We start from the raw sequence: 15,815 nt of genomic DNA on the forward strand, positions 1-15,815 counted from the left end.
CGAATTTATAAAAAGATGTCAATTTTTCTTTTTTTTTTGCATTTTCACTGATTGTCCTATTTAATTGAACCAATCAGGTTTGTCATATTTTGGGGCGGTCAAACGTGATTGGTCGGCGGCTGTGAACATCATCTTCTATCTGAGCAAGCAATTTCAATTCGTCAGCCTCCTTTCAAAGGTCATCTTCTGCAATGTACCCGAACAAAAAAACAGGGACACAGCTCCTATCAGGTCAACGTGATGATGATAGTGATGATGACGATGATGATGGGGATGTAATGATTATTACTACGATGATGACGTTGATGCGAATCTGTATTCATTATGGTTTAATTTCTCCAAATAGATTCATTTTCACCGACAATGCTCACCTGAATACGATAATGGGTGAGAAATCAATAATCAGCATCATCAGCACCCTCTGTGATGCCATCGAGAATGACTACGGAGTCATCATCACCAGACTCTTCAAAATATTCAAGCCTAAGAAAGGTAAACGTTATGGATGTTATCATTTCGACCATGATTGGTAGCATGTGTTTTGTTGAGTTGTCGCTATAAATGTTAATCTCTTGTGTTAATCCTACCTAATCCATCGTAGCCTCCGAGCACGGTCGATTCAAATCATTGTGTTGCATTCCCTACTTTGTCCTCGTCATCTTCATCCTCCTAGTCATCATCACGGCCTCCGTTCTCATCTGCGTGCTGGGATTCGATAAGGACTTTTCATCTGAAAGGACCATCCTCATCAACGGCATCATCCTCGCTTTGTTCATCCTGGCTGGTATTTTTATTCTTGGCAATATTTACCTCTGGTGCAGGACTGTTGTCAGTTTGGTCATTCCGACCAGGAAACAGATTCAGAAGATAAATTCGAAAGGAATAAATGACGTCAACAAGTTGGATGCTATTGTGCCACTCCTTAAGAAAGAGGTCAGTAGGTCATCTTGTTGATGCTGATTGGTTAGCTAGGCCAGGTTAATTGGTTCAGTCCACAAAATGATACGGGTCAATATTTTCTGGATTGCTATTGGAAAAATTGACTCTTTCATTTCAAATTTACATCGTCTGTTATATTTGCGCAACCTTTATTTGTATTTTGGCTAATTTTCTTACCGGTTTTAAATTTTGACCGCTCCCCCACCAATCATCATGACAACCAGGTGGACCACATAGGATGGATGGTCCGAACGATGGATTCATTCACAGGCAATCACTCCCGGCTGGTTGTTGTGGTCGACGGGCTGGACAGTTGTGAGCAGGACAAGTTGTTGAACGTTCTCGATCTCGTTAACATTCTGTTCGGTAACACCAATTCACCATTCGTCATCATTCTCGCCATCGATCCACACGTCATCATCAAAGGAATTGAACACAACATACACAGGTATGCACGGCAATCAATGCCTTCCTATGTGAGTGCACATATTGTTTGTATACCATCTACAACTTACGCATGCTACACATTGTAAATTTGTGTCTTATTTTTCCACTTTGTATATATTATACAAACATTTTATTGTTGGTCGTTTTGGGCGTGTACACGAGCGAATGTCTTTTGTTTTGAATTCAGTCTAATAAAAAATGTGATTTCAACAAACCTTTAAACAGTCAATTCAGAGATACTAGCATAAACGGACACGACTATCTACGTAATATCGTGCAACTGCCCTTCTTCATTCAGAGTCAGTGCCTTCCCAAGCCACCGGTACGTAATGTCACAAAGTTGGATATCTACCAGAACAGTGATGTACACGGCGTTGCTTTCAATTGTCATGTTAGTTGGTTGTTAGTTAATTGTTAGTTGGTTGTTGGTCGGTTGTTGGTCGGTTGTTGGCTGGTTTTTAATTAGTTGTTGCTTGGTTGTTAGCTGGTTGATAAACATTTGGAAACTTTGAAAATGTAATTGGTGTTTATACTTTTTTTTTGAATGTACCGATCAGAGACAAGAGTCGCAAATCTCTGGGGCCTCCTACTTATCGTTGACCGACGTAGGCAAGTCAAAAGCAGGGCGGAGGAACAAACTGTCAATCAGCAATCCGCTATCAAACAGCACAACACTATTGAGACAGCCATCTTTGTACGACCTGTCCAAATCCTTGAACAAGACGTCGTACTTCAGCGACATCAACCCCAGAAACATGAAGAGACTCATGAACATCCTGGCTGTCACTGGTTAGTTGAGAAACTGGCTGCCAGACAGAACAGCTGGTCTAACAATTGAATCAAGATTATTGTTTGCTAGCATGACATAGCAATACTTTCAGTTTTTGTCATTTTTAATATATAGCTTTTCATCTTGCAACTATTTCTCGATTTGCCAGCGTTGGTTGCCGTCGTCGTAATATTTTATTTTTATTATTCAACGTAAACGTGACCATCTTCATCGTCGTCGACGTCGTCATCCTGGCAGGGCGCCTGTTAAGGGCATTCAACGTGGAGTTCAACTGGTACAAACTCGCTTCCTGGATCAACTTAACTGAGCAGTGGCCCTACAGATTATCGTGGGTTATCTTGGAGGTGGAAGACCACGAAAACATCGAGGACTCTCAGAACATTAAATTTATTTATGATAGGTTGATATTTATTATTCGTGCTTTGTTCATATTGTGCTTTCAGTTTTGCTAGTTTCGTTGAATAAGTTGGTGGTTGTACTTCAAATCAAGTTTACAGAAAATTTGTTTGAAATATTTTCAAGGCTAAACAGTATTAAATGTGTGTGTGTGTTTCAGTTTTTAATCATTGCTTGCTTCCGTGTTGTTTGTCTGTGCAATCTGCGCCAATGATGTGTTGAACGAAATGACGCAGAGTAAGTCACAAGATTCCATTATCTCGAGATGTCGATCCGCTGGTTGAAATCGATCGCAATGTTCGCAAGTTAGAAGTTTTCCTGGCCAATAACTCGCCGCCCATCACTGTTGCAGACATGAAGAGATTTCTTCCGTGCACCATCAATGTTGATCCTTACCTCAGGAAGTTAATTAGAGGTCTTGTTAAGCACTCTTTATTTACTTCCTTGCTTCATGTTTCCTACTATCACCCACATGTTTCATTATCATCCTTCTTGCTAATGAGTCGTAAGGATTAGGTTGAGAATGATCTCAACATAATCAGGATTGTTATATTTTTTATTCAACATCATAACTTTAAAATTTATTATTCTGTGATGATATATGAGTATGTATCCGGTGCCATTAGAACTGCAACAGAACGCAGAGAACCTGGCTGGAGAGTTGATGTACAACAACCAGATGACCTCGCCAATGGATGCAAGAAACTGGATGAGGGCTGGTCAGTATGGAACGCTGGGCAGTCTAACCACTGGTGGAACTTCTGCCGCTGGAGCCGTTGGAGTTAGCAGTGGATTACTTAGGAGAAGGAATCATTCTGGTAGTCCTTGGTAGGTACATGCTTTTTTCGATTTTGTTTATTGTCAGATGTGTTGATTGCAACTTCGTTTGGTGTGCTGTTCTATGTTTAGATATTGTTGATGTCAATTTCGATGATGTTGATGCTACAGTTAGTTGCTTTTTGTTGTTTTTGGAGTTTTACAAATGTTCAAAGCCAAATTTTGATATTCTGGCAGTCACACGATGCCGCCAATGATGATGGGTCCACCGAACTACTTCCAACATCCATATCTCTTCTATGCTCCACCAATGGGTACTGCCGCGCAAACTCTGGCACCACCTTCACTCAACGTGCCAGTTAACATCAAGGTACGTGTCTTTCTTCATGTTTGTTTTTACTTCTCTGTTTGTAATACTTGAAAATGCCGTTCTATTAATTAAAAGAAGTTTATTTTTATTGTATATTTTTGATTAAATAACAATAGTTATTATATTTTTTATAGTATAACATTTTTTTCACTCAATTTCAAAACAGGGCAACATGCCGAAGAAGTCGCTAGCTCGTTATACCTGCGACGATCTCTGTCGTTTGATGGAGCAATTGGATGGTCTCAGTGCTGACATGCTGGATGACTACATCGGACAACTGAAAGCTAACAACATCAATGGAATAGTCCTGTCTAACTGTGATCTGAACGAGTTGAAGAGCAACATGAAGATGAAATTTGGAGACTGGGAATTGTTCCGCTGTCTTATCGAGATGTTGCGTAACATGGAGATGCAGCAGTTGCAGCAACAACAGCAGCATGATCCGACATCGTCATCTGATATGAACCAATCACTGACTGCTACTAACCTTTTCAATTCTGCAAATGAATCAACTGTAACTGGCAGGGAGCCTTCACCTAAGCCCAGATTTCAAACAAATTCTGCTTCCGGTGTGCTTGAGTCAGCTGCTGAAAAAGCCAAACGGTATTTTTAACCGATATTTTGCTGTTGCTATCATCAATTTTCAGTTGTTTTGTTTTTATTTTTGATAGTTTTTATTTAGTTGTGATATAAATTATTTCAAGTTATTGGCGACATTTGTTTACGATCCTTTTTTATCAGACATAAGTGAAAATAAAAAATGTTTTTGAATGTAAAATTATATTTTAGTAAAATTTCCTACCCTTCAAGCGAAAAATGTTTTTTATTAAAACCGATATAATTTAATCTCCAAAAAAATTGTCAAGATTGGCGTCGGACAGCTGCAACACCCTCGCAGGGAACAGCATGGAGTCAATGAATAACATCTCATCCATCGGCCTCTTCAGAAGCCAACAGCAGCAACAACAGCAGCAGCAGCCGTACATTCCTTCAACAACACAAATGATGAAGGCCATCTCCAAAGAACAAGAAATGGATTTCAAAAATTTTAACATTTCTAAACAGCAGCAGCAACAACAGCAGCAACTACAGCAGCAGCAACCTATCCCACCGCAGTCTCTCTCATTATTTACTAAACCGCAGCAAAACTATCAGCTCTCCTTGCAGCAGCAGCAGCTGATGAGGCAAGATAGTTTTGTAAACGAGGTGATGATGGAGGCGGAGGCACTCATCAATATTGTGGAGGCTACAGGTGTCGAGACGAACAGCGAGAGTGACGAATCAGAGGACGGAGATGCGGGAGCAGGAGAGGGAGGTCACAGGACCGGCGCTATCAGTCCCATTCCTGAAGAAGATACTCTCTCCAATCCAATTCAAACATCGTCTCATTCCAGCTTTGTTAGTCTCGCTAAACATGCCGTCCTCTCTAGGCAGGTTGGTGACATTTCAAGTAGCCATATAATTAATTATTTTTAGTATTTATATTGTTAGTGTCATTTTCCATCATCACTTCTGTCACCGTCGTAGGCTTCCCAGGATAGCGCGACCAACATCGGGGATCGAGCCTTTTTTGTTGGTCCCGACAATGATTCGGGTGAATCAGATTCCGAAGAAGTTGAGAGGTTGTCGCACAAGAATTCGGTGATGAGGAGACAACAGACTACGAAGAGTCCTCACCACAGTGTCGCTGGTGATGTTGCAGCCAGTGTGGCTGCTTCTGCTGCTGCTGCTGCTACTACTACTACTACTGGAGCTGGATGCATTGTTATCGGCAATGCTTCCTCTGGCATCAATGATGCTAATTATGTGAGTTGTCCGGTTTTGCACTTTAATTAAAGTTGGTTTTTCAATTGAAATGCACAATCTAACTAAATTACTAGTTAATTAATAATATTTTGCATGTTGATTACGCTAGTTATTCATAGCCAAACTAAAGAGATGCACGCACAATCCCTCGAACAGCAAGTGAACAGGGACAGCAAGAAAACAGCTCTGAAGAGACCGGACTTGACGAGGGCGAGCACCGATTCAACTGCACCTCTCCTCAATCGAACGTACAGCGAGGATGCCAGTCATGCATTGGTCTTCAACAACTCATTTGCAGTCTCTGGTCTCAATGGAACGGACGCTTCTGAAGCTAACAACAGCGGTTTGTGTAGTTTTGTCATGTTTTTTGGTATTTACATTCTTTCTTTCGTTTTCGTTTCATAACAGTTCCGGTTTCTCGTCCTATTTTAGAGCTTTTTCCCTTTTCGTACCAATCACATGTCGTATTTTTTAAATAGTGTGGCTAGATGTTTCAAAAACAATATACCTTCCTAATGATTCAGTTTGTTGACGTAACGCAAAATGTTTCGATCGTTCATTGCAGGTTATAAATCAGCATTCGTTACACTCAACAGTGGAATCATTTTCCAGCCAACTTCATTGAAATCTGATCAGTTAGTCGTCATTTGCATAGTTTTTGGATGTTTAATTTGGTGTTTTACTGAGTTTTTAGACTTTATTAATTCGTTAAATTTTTAGGTCAACAAACGTTTTGTCGTACAATTAAAATGAAACTTTTTGTGTTTGAAACGTGCCGCACCTCTGACTTTCTTTATCTATGACTCAATAAATTTTACAGGAAAGAATTGGAAAATAAAGACGAACAAGATTCCTCATACAAAATTACGATCGATTTCTAAAACTGTTCATGCTTCTTGTACTTTTAGTTATTTTCATTTTTGCAACATTAACGTTTAACGTTAATGTATTTAATTGTTAATAAGTGTTCCAGTTTGCATGAATTTGTCGATTATCTGTATTTAATTTCAAATCATTCGTCTTTTGTCTTAGTTAATTTTTAACTTGCAAGTCGGCAATTTCAAAGTTCACGAAATTTCTACTTCCTTGTTTTGTAATATAATAAAATGTTAATAACAATAGCCATCCATGGATTACATAGGTATCCATATAGCCACCGACAGATTCTTGTAAATCACCGTTCTAATTTCGATTCTGCCAATCGGTATTTTACGTTTATAAAATCTATTTTCTAAAAGTATTTTTGCTATTTTAAAGTTGATGTAATGGGCGTCGAAATGGTGCAACGGTAAATTAGAGACTGGCACAGCTGTTGCAGCGACCAGGTTCGACGGCGATGTGTGCAATGTGTGTTTCTTGATCCTCTAAATACTAATGAAGAGTGATTTGTAATAAAATGAATTAATGGTATCAGTTTCGATTTCAATAGCATACCAGGGCAGCACAAAACTGGTGAAGATTCATTAAAATGAATTGATTTCCATGGAATGACATTTCAGTCAGAACTGTACTTGTTAGTTTTGATAAAATTTTTGAAAAACGAAGTACAAATAAAGTTTTATTATGTTGAAGAGTGATTTTTTATATGACTGAATGAAGTCCATGGGGCGGTGTATCAAAAATGGGTTCCGATTTCTTAATGGAACATATACTTGGTATGCTAATGATCCTTTAAAGACTTAAATGCTAATTATTATACCATCAGCTTTTGCTAATGACCCTTTAACAACTTGTATGCTAGTTATTATGCAATCAGCTTTTTACAACGCAATGGCATATATATATATATATATATATATATATATATATATATATAAATATATATATATTCTGGATTTAATCAGTTTTATTTTTCAAAAATTAGGCGCTGTGGATCCTTTGTGGAATTAGATGAACCGTATACGCACTGCCTTTGTTTATGTTTAAATTTTTTCTATGATTTTGATTTAATTTTTGATCAAACAATTAATTTTCATCTCAACTAAACGATTCAAACAAGTTGGAAGATGCAACAAAATTCTCGATTTCCTCTTCAGACGGGTTTAATGTCAAGATTTCCTCAGCCCGGAATTGCGGTTAGTTTCTTTGATTTTTTGTATCTAATTTTTAATTATAAATAATTAATTTAATATTAAATTAATAATTAAATACGAAATTCTTACTATGATAATCGTGAGCAAACTTTTTCGGAAGAATCTTTAGCTGCCGACAGTTTTTGTTTTTATAAAATAATTTGAGCTGATCTTTACAAAGGTTCGGCTTGCAATGTTTTGTGTTAGCAATACAAGGGATCTACATCTATAATTTCTAGAATTTCATTTTTTTATTTGTTGAATGTTGATTGATTTGATTTGAAATTTTATTTCTTTTGTGACATGTTTGAATGTCCATTTTGATGATAAGCTTAAAATTTAAGCCTTAAATTTATTTCCAGTTTTACTTTTATATTTTTTTGATAATAATTTATTAAGCATGTTTGATGAATGATAATTTTATTTGAAACACTTCAGCATTTAGATTTTAAATTGATACTAACCTAATTTTATTTGATTAGGGCTCTGTAAGACCTTCCCTTGGAAGTTCAAGGATGGGAAGTATGCCCCCGCCTGGAATGACTCAACATAATGGACCTATGAATGCTGGTGCTGGTATCTTTCAACCAGGTTTGTTTTCTTGTAACTAAGTTTATGAATTAACCAAATAATTATATTTATTTTATTTATACATATGTTTATGTATGTATGTATATGTGTGTATGTTTGTGTGTATGTGTAATATATAGACATAGTTAAAATGTCCATTTGTTGTTTTGATGGAAACTTGTTTAGTGTAGTTAGTTCTCCATGAAGTTGACTTTAAAATATAACAAAATATAAAAGTCATCTTATGCAATATATATAATAAAACCATAATTCTTCTTAATTATTTTACAAAATATTTTTTACATGCTTTATTAAAATATGTGCATCAAATTTATACACTCTGATAGCAAAAGATACATTTTTTCAAATATTCAAATACATTTATGTTAAATGCACTGATTGAATGTTGGTTTAGCTGGGTCAGTTAGGCCCAACAAACCAAGTAAGGAGAAAGAAAAAAGTAAGGAGAAAGAGGAACGTGAAGAAAGTAAGAGGGTACTAACATGCTCATCGTTGAGTGTTGTTTATGTGTTTTTGTATGTGCGTGCGTGCGTGCGTGAAGGTTCTAATTAATATTTTAATGTGAATGTCATTTTATCGTCATTTTATTTATGTTTTATTTTTAATTTTATTTCTGTCCAAGTGTTTATTGTGTTTGATAGATAACAATTGATACGTTTTTATTTTTTCGTGCATTTGACAAGGTTGAATGTTTATAAAATTTCTCAGAGTTGTTTGGATCAGTTTTATCCCTCTGAAAAACTCTTTTGATTTTTTTCAAACATTTGTAATTGTCATTGGTTTCTTACTTTTAAAGCATGATCATCGTCAATTTTGTCATCATTCTCAATGTTTTATATCTGCATCAATTCTACTAGACGTGTGTACAGTTGTTGGATATTGTCAGTTATGTTGTTGTTTAGTTCTCATATTGTTCAGCCAATAATCAGGACATTCCTCCAGTAAAAACTTGCTTGCACAAAAAATTTTCCCAAAATATTCTACACTAGTGTTGTAGGTTAGGTTCAGGGTTATTTAGCTAGGGGTTAACTTTTGAATAGGCGCTCATGATAGGGCTAAATTGTAATGAGTGATTTATTGTCGTGTTTTCTTAGAAGCCGTAACAACGTACATCTTGAAACATTTTGAAAATTTTTGGGTAGATTTTGAATGAGTATTAAATTAGAGGAATGTAGTATTGTCCGGTAACTATTAGTTGTTTGCATTCCATGTTAAAGTGTTGAAAATGTCAAACGACATGTATCTTGGACATGTCTTACAGCGGAAATTTAATGACGTATTACATTTTTTTATAACAAATTAATTCAGTTAAGTGTTTGAATATTCTCATTTAAATGCATGCCGTGTTCGTGTTAGTGGATTTCATTTGATGTGGAATGTTTCTCATGTTGTATGATTTCAGTTTAAATTGTTTTATTTTCGGTTTTCTATTTTACGAAATTCAAAGAATATAGTTGAGGCTTATTTTAAAAAAGTTACATTTTTTAGTGTAATTTTAATTAAAATAATTATTAGTAAATTTTTTAATTGATACATTTTGGGTAAATTTTTTGAGAAATATTGTACCAGATCAAAAGAAACATAACCTAAATATTTAAAATAACCACCACCACTCATTCTTGCAAGGTATGCACCCACCAAACGTGCCCTCCCCAATGCAGATGGTGTTGGATAGGAAGAGGGGTCTGAATGACATGAGGGGCATGCAGCAACCCTCCCAGCAGCAGCACCAATCCACCCCCCAACACATGAAGAACAAGAAGAGAAGAAAAGTGGCCGATAAAATACTCCCTCAAAGGGTCTGCAAGTTTTTTCTCGTCTTTGCTTAAGTGGTTTATTTTCCATTTTTATCTTTTTCCATTTGCAAACTGTCGTTTAGTTATAATTTAATTGAAAAATATTCAGCTTAAAATTAGAATAATGTTGATTCAATTTTTATAGGTGCGAGATTTGGTGCCCGAGTCTCAAGCCTACATGGATCTTTTGTCATTTGAGAGGAAACTTGATTCGACTATCATGAGGAAACGGCTTGACATACAGGAGGCACTAAAGAGACCAATGAAGGTGGGTGTGGTTATGCTAATGAGAACAGCTTTCATGTTAATGAAATTGAATTTATGCTAATGGATGTTGAATGTTGCATGTCAAATAGATAATGTTTGTATTGTTAGGCTTTCAGTTTTTCTTATCCATCATTTGAGAATTTTTTTTAGTTTTATTTACACTAAATTATTTCTTGTAAATTTTTTTCTGCAGCAAAGAAAGAAGTTGAGAATTTTCATATCAAACACATTCTACCCAGCCAAACATGAAACCGAGGTTTGCTGTTGCTTTTAATTTTGTTTTTGTTGTTGATGTCGTTGTGATTTGTCGCTTGTTGTCATGTTTTTTGAGTTCTCATTGGAGTTGGAACTTTTCCTCTGTTGTTTCGTCATGTGATGTTAACTCAACCTGGATATCATCTAATGATTTTTTGTAATCATTCATTCATCTTCATTTTTGTTGAGTTGTTGAATATTTTCCAACAAATTGTTGTTTCGCTGGTTTTTAAATTGAAAACTTGTGAGAGTCTAGACAGTTTGGTTTTGAAACATTGAAATATAAAATTTGCTTTTCCTTTAACTGAATTATTGAGTAACACCTGATGAAATTTATCTTATGATGAAACAGGATGGGGAGGGTAGCGTGGCGTCATGGGAGTTGAGGGTTGAAGGCAGATTGATGGAGGAGGTTTGCTTTTTTTTCTCTTTTAGTTTTTATAATTCTTCATTGCTCACACTAGCGTTAAAAAATATTTCTATTTTTCAGTATTTTCACCAATATGAAATTCTTTTCTGTTTTTTGTAATCTAATTAGTTGAAAAACGTTTTATGTTTTTTCAACAAATGTTGGTTTTCTGAATTATTTTATTTACAATTTATTCCCACATGTTAGTTTATGACTAATAAAAATGAATACAGCCTCCTAAAGTTCACGACCCCAACAAGCTGAAGAAAAAGTTTTCATCCTTCTTCAAAAGTCTGGTCATCGAACTGGACAAGGACCTCTACGGACCGGACAACCACCTGGTGGAGGTGAGCACTATTTTTGTCTATTTGTACTCATAGTCGCTGAGTCATCGTGTATTCATGTGGCTTAGTGCTGCACATTTTACGACAGATCTTTCCACCTGCTTCTTTTCAATTAATATGATCATGATTATATTGATGTAGATTGAGCTGTTTTTTTTTCATTTTTATAAAATATAATTGCAAAAACTCAAAATTATGTATATATAATATTTTTGAAAATATTATGTAATAATTATGGTAATAAATAAATAAATAATAAATAAATAATAATTTATTTATTTGACAGTGGCACAGGACAGCAACTACCCAAGAGACGGATGGCTTTCAGGTCAAAAGGCCGGGCGATCAGAATGTCAAGTGTACCCTGCTACTGATGCTTGACTACCAGGTAGCATCTGCCTTTCCATTTGTATCTTAAGTAGTGATTAGGTGAATGTTTTTTGCTACTGTTGATTTGATACATTATTATGTGTCAAAAGTATTTGATACATTATTATGTATCAAAAGTATTTGATACATTATTATGTATCAAAAGTATATGAATATTCATTGTACCTTACGAAGTAATTAAATTAGCGCACATAATAATAATGATAATAATATTAATGGAAACTCTTTCATTTCAACCAAAGTCGTTAAAATGAAATAATAATAATAATAGACAATCACCTCATTGGCTGACCATTGCATCCTCATCATCGTCGAACTTTTTTCTTAAGATAATTTCATAATTTCATTACCTTCCCACCTGAACAGCCTCTGCAGTACAAGCTGGACATTCGCCTGGCCCGTCTACTGGGCATCCACACGCAGACGCGTCCGGTGGTCATCAATGCCCTGTGGCAGTACATCAAGACGCACCAGCTGCAGGACGCACACGAGAGGGAGTTCATCAACTGCGACAAGTACCTAGAACAGGTTAGGGATTGATAGATGGATGGATGGAGGGGTGGGTAGATTTGTTGATGAGTGGATGAGTTCAAGAATGAATGCATGGGTGGGTGGATGGATCGATGGATGCCTTTGTGAATGTGCATTGATGGATAAATAGATATATTTTGTATGTATGTATGTTTGCTTGTTTTTTATGTATGTATGTATGTTTGTTTTGTATGCATGTATGTTTGGATTAATAGATGTATTTCTTAGTTGACCTAAATATAAATTTATTTATTGATATAAATTTTTCTGTGAAAACTGAAGATCTTGGAGTGCCAGAGAATGAAGTTTTCAGAGATTCCTTCCCGACTCTCCCCACTCCTTATGCCTCCCGATCCAATTGTCATCAACCATGTCATCGCGTATGTTTGCTCTCTGTTTGTTTGTCTGTCTGCCTGTTTGTTTGTCTGGTTGTTGGTCTGTTAACTTGTTTTCTTGTTTATTTAATTCATGGCTTGTCCAGTTGTTTTTTTTTATTCTGTTCGTTTGAATGACATGTTTTGTAATGCTGTGTGGTGTTGTTAATAATTCAGTGCAGTTGTGCTTGTCATTGAATTATGATTGGTGGTCATGTACATTTACTAATTTCAGTTTTTTGTTATTTCTTCTAAATGTTTAATGTTGAAAATTCTTTGCAACCATCTTAACTCTACAGGGTGGAGGGTCCTGATGCCAAGAAGACAGCCTGCTACGACATAGACGTTGAAGTGGTTAGTATTCCTTTGGCCCTTCTTAATGCATTGTTAGTAAGGAATGTTTACATAGCGTTTACATGTAATTTTAAAAGTGATAAAAATGTTTTCAGTTATTTTTAAATGTTACAATACAAACATGCATAAAAACGTACATACATACAAAACAAATATACATACAAAACAAACATACGTACATACATAAAGAACAAACATGCATACATACAAACAAACATACATACATACATTCAAAACAAACATACATTTATACATACAAACATACATACATATATACATACATATATACATACATACATACATACATACATACAAGACAAACAAACAGATATACAAACATCGATCTATTACCAAATTGCAGGACGACACGTTGAAACAGCAGATGAGTAGTTTCTTGCTATCCACACAAAGTCAACAGGAGATTCAAGTTCTTGACAACAAGGTATATAATTATTTCAATTTGTTTTTAGTAGATGGCAAGATTTTTGAAATTAAACGAAATTATTAAAAAATAAAGTATGAACCAATGCATCTACAACAATAAACATCTATAGCAACAAACATACGATACTACACGCACAACATACCAATGACGCATAAACATACACAAACACACACCCACAACATTTTAATAACACATAAACACACACACACACACACACACACACACACACACATACATACATACAAAACATATTAATAAAACATAAACAACAAAATAACACACACGCACGCACGCTTCAACAGATTCATGAAACAGTCGAGACGATCAACCAGTTGAAAACCAACCGGGATTTTTTCCTCGGATTCTCCAACAACCCGCAGGAGTTCATCAACACGTGGCTGCTATCACAGACCAGAGATCTAAAGGTATCTTGTTTGTTTAATTGTTCAGTTGTTTGCTCATTATGTGTGCTGCGAATGGTTGAATAAAGGAATAGATGGATGAATGGATACGTGTATCCGACTGATCTCTTGTAATTATAAATTCATAATTCCCTCCTAATGCGTCACTGAATCAGATAATGACTGATGTAGCTGGCAATCCAGAGGAAGAGAGGTATGCAGATTTCTATCACCAGCCCTGGGCTCAAGAAGCTGTCAGTAGATACTTTTACAACAAGGTCTGTTTTATTGCGTTTGCTGGTATGCATCCTCTCTCTCTCTCTCTCTCTCTCTCTCTCTCTCTCTCTCTCTCTCTCTTCTCTCTCTTTCTCTCTCTCTCTCTCTCTCTCTCTCTCTCTCTCTGTGTGTGTGTGTTGTGTGTGTGTGAGTTATTCCATGGTTTGTATTGATTGTATTGTATATTGATTGATTATGTATATATATATATATATATTGGTCAGTCGATTGTTTAGCTGGTTGATCGTTCATGACACTTATTTACCAGGTGCAACAAAGGCGGATTGAATTAGAACTGGCTCTCGGGATAAGGAATAACTGACCGGCATTTCTGTCTTTTATTTTAAATTATTCTCAGTTGTTATTATCATTAAAAGTGTCAAAAATCTATTTTTTGTCTTCTTGTTAGTATTTTTCACGAAACTGTAATAAAGTAGTTGTAGTCTGATCGGTTTTGACATTTGATTTGTATGTGTTGGCTAATCAACTGATGTTACAACAATTAAATTTGTCTGGTGTTGTTTCAATTTTTGTTTCTTTAAGAAATTTTTCAGATATACAAATATGCATTCTAACTGATTTGGAGTTAAGTCGTTGTCTGAAGCGTTTAAATTTTTACGCTCAACTCCAATAGTTACAATGAATTAATACTCTAAAGGTTATTGTTTCATATAGATCGTACAGCTGTTTACTTCAGCAAAAACGTTTTCGTGACGTCATCTCGGTCATTTAATTTGATGAAGCATAATTCAAATCCTGCAATCGGAAAGAGCTTGAAAGTTTTCAGATCATCAGTCTATTTGAATTTATTTTCGCGAATTTATTCAAACAAATAATGAAATTCTTCTATGGCATGAACTGAGCTTATTTTTCTCATTGTAATATTATAAAGTTTAGTGGTAGTGGTTTTCTTATGATCAGAATTTTGCTGGTGACTGGGTCAATGTTTTCGGTCGCAGTTACTTTTTTTGTTCCTTCGTGTTTGCCATCTTAACTAACTCGCCGATCGTGGTATTATGTCGCTTTTCTTCGCGATGAAATGTGGGAGGGCTAGTTACAAAAACGTTGGCGAATGACACTCGTAGTTGGAAATGACTGCACACATGTCACATGATGAGGATGAGGGCAAAGATGTCGACAATAATTGAATTGTTTGCCAGACCTAATTGAAAGTTAAGATCACCGTCCGTGGATCGCGATGGCACAGCACCATCTGCTCGTTCTAAAAATATCTATCGGCTATAAATAATACGCACTTCAAAATAGACTGAAAGAAAGAGAAGAAAAGAGAGTGCGGAAGAGTAGAAAGAGAGAGTGAAATTGGGAAGGAGAAATTAGTTGATGTTAATATTAGTATGTATAATGTGAGCGCATTGTGTGAAAAAAGTGCTGAGCGAAGGAGAAAGAAGAAACGAGATGATCATTGTTCAGTTGAAATTGTCGTTGTTGGTTGGTCGTTGTTAGTCATGCTGTTGTACCTGTCTGTTCTGCGGTTGTTGTGTTTGTTGGTGGGACGCTCTACTCCTTCATTTGTTTGCTCAATCGATCATTTGCTTTTATATTTCCCCTTTTGTTTCAATTGTTTTTTCGTCCGCGGTGTGACATTCTTTGAGGCATTTTCATAATCATGAATACATTCTCTCTAATAATAAACAAGAAATTAACAAAAAACTGAAAATAATATAATTCAATAAGAAGATGAAGATTGTTTAATTTAGCCAACTAATTTTGCTAATTCTTTCGCTCATTCACTATTCAATCGTTTAATTAATTCACTGTTTCCGT

General features: G+C 35.7%; 2 protein-coding genes across 2 annotated transcripts; both read left to right on the forward strand.

The window, feature by feature from the left end:
- Nucleotides 1-4,067: 4,067 nt before the first annotated feature.
- Nucleotides 4,068-6,638, forward strand: HELRODRAFT_189249 (hypothetical protein; the record flags this gene model as incomplete). The annotated part of the gene is made up of 6 exons (XM_009027369.1): nt 4,068-4,322; nt 4,586-5,153; nt 5,247-5,525; nt 5,682-5,868; nt 6,091-6,160; nt 6,346-6,638. Coding segments are annotated over 6 exons (1,420 nt in total), but the record flags the coding sequence as incomplete, so codon positions are not given.
- A 3,298-nt stretch (nt 6,639-9,936) lies between these two features.
- On the forward strand, nt 9,937-14,352 carry HELRODRAFT_67796 (hypothetical protein; the record flags this gene model as incomplete). Its single annotated transcript, XM_009026889.1, has 13 exons — nt 9,937-9,987; nt 10,130-10,252; nt 10,445-10,507; nt 10,859-10,918; nt 11,149-11,262; nt 11,546-11,647; nt 12,016-12,177; nt 12,463-12,560; nt 12,854-12,908; nt 13,270-13,350; nt 13,656-13,778; nt 13,931-14,032; nt 14,299-14,352. The coding sequence occupies 13 exons, from the start codon at nt 9,937-9,939 to the stop codon at nt 14,350-14,352; spliced, it is 1,188 nt and encodes a 395-aa protein (XP_009025137.1).
- Nucleotides 14,353-15,815: the final 1,463 nt, after the last annotated feature.

This window comes from Helobdella robusta (assembly GCF_000326865.2).
Source record: "Helobdella robusta unplaced genomic scaffold HELROscaffold_5, whole genome shotgun sequence".
Classification (NCBI taxonomy): domain Eukaryota; kingdom Metazoa; phylum Annelida; class Clitellata; order Rhynchobdellida; family Glossiphoniidae; genus Helobdella; species Helobdella robusta.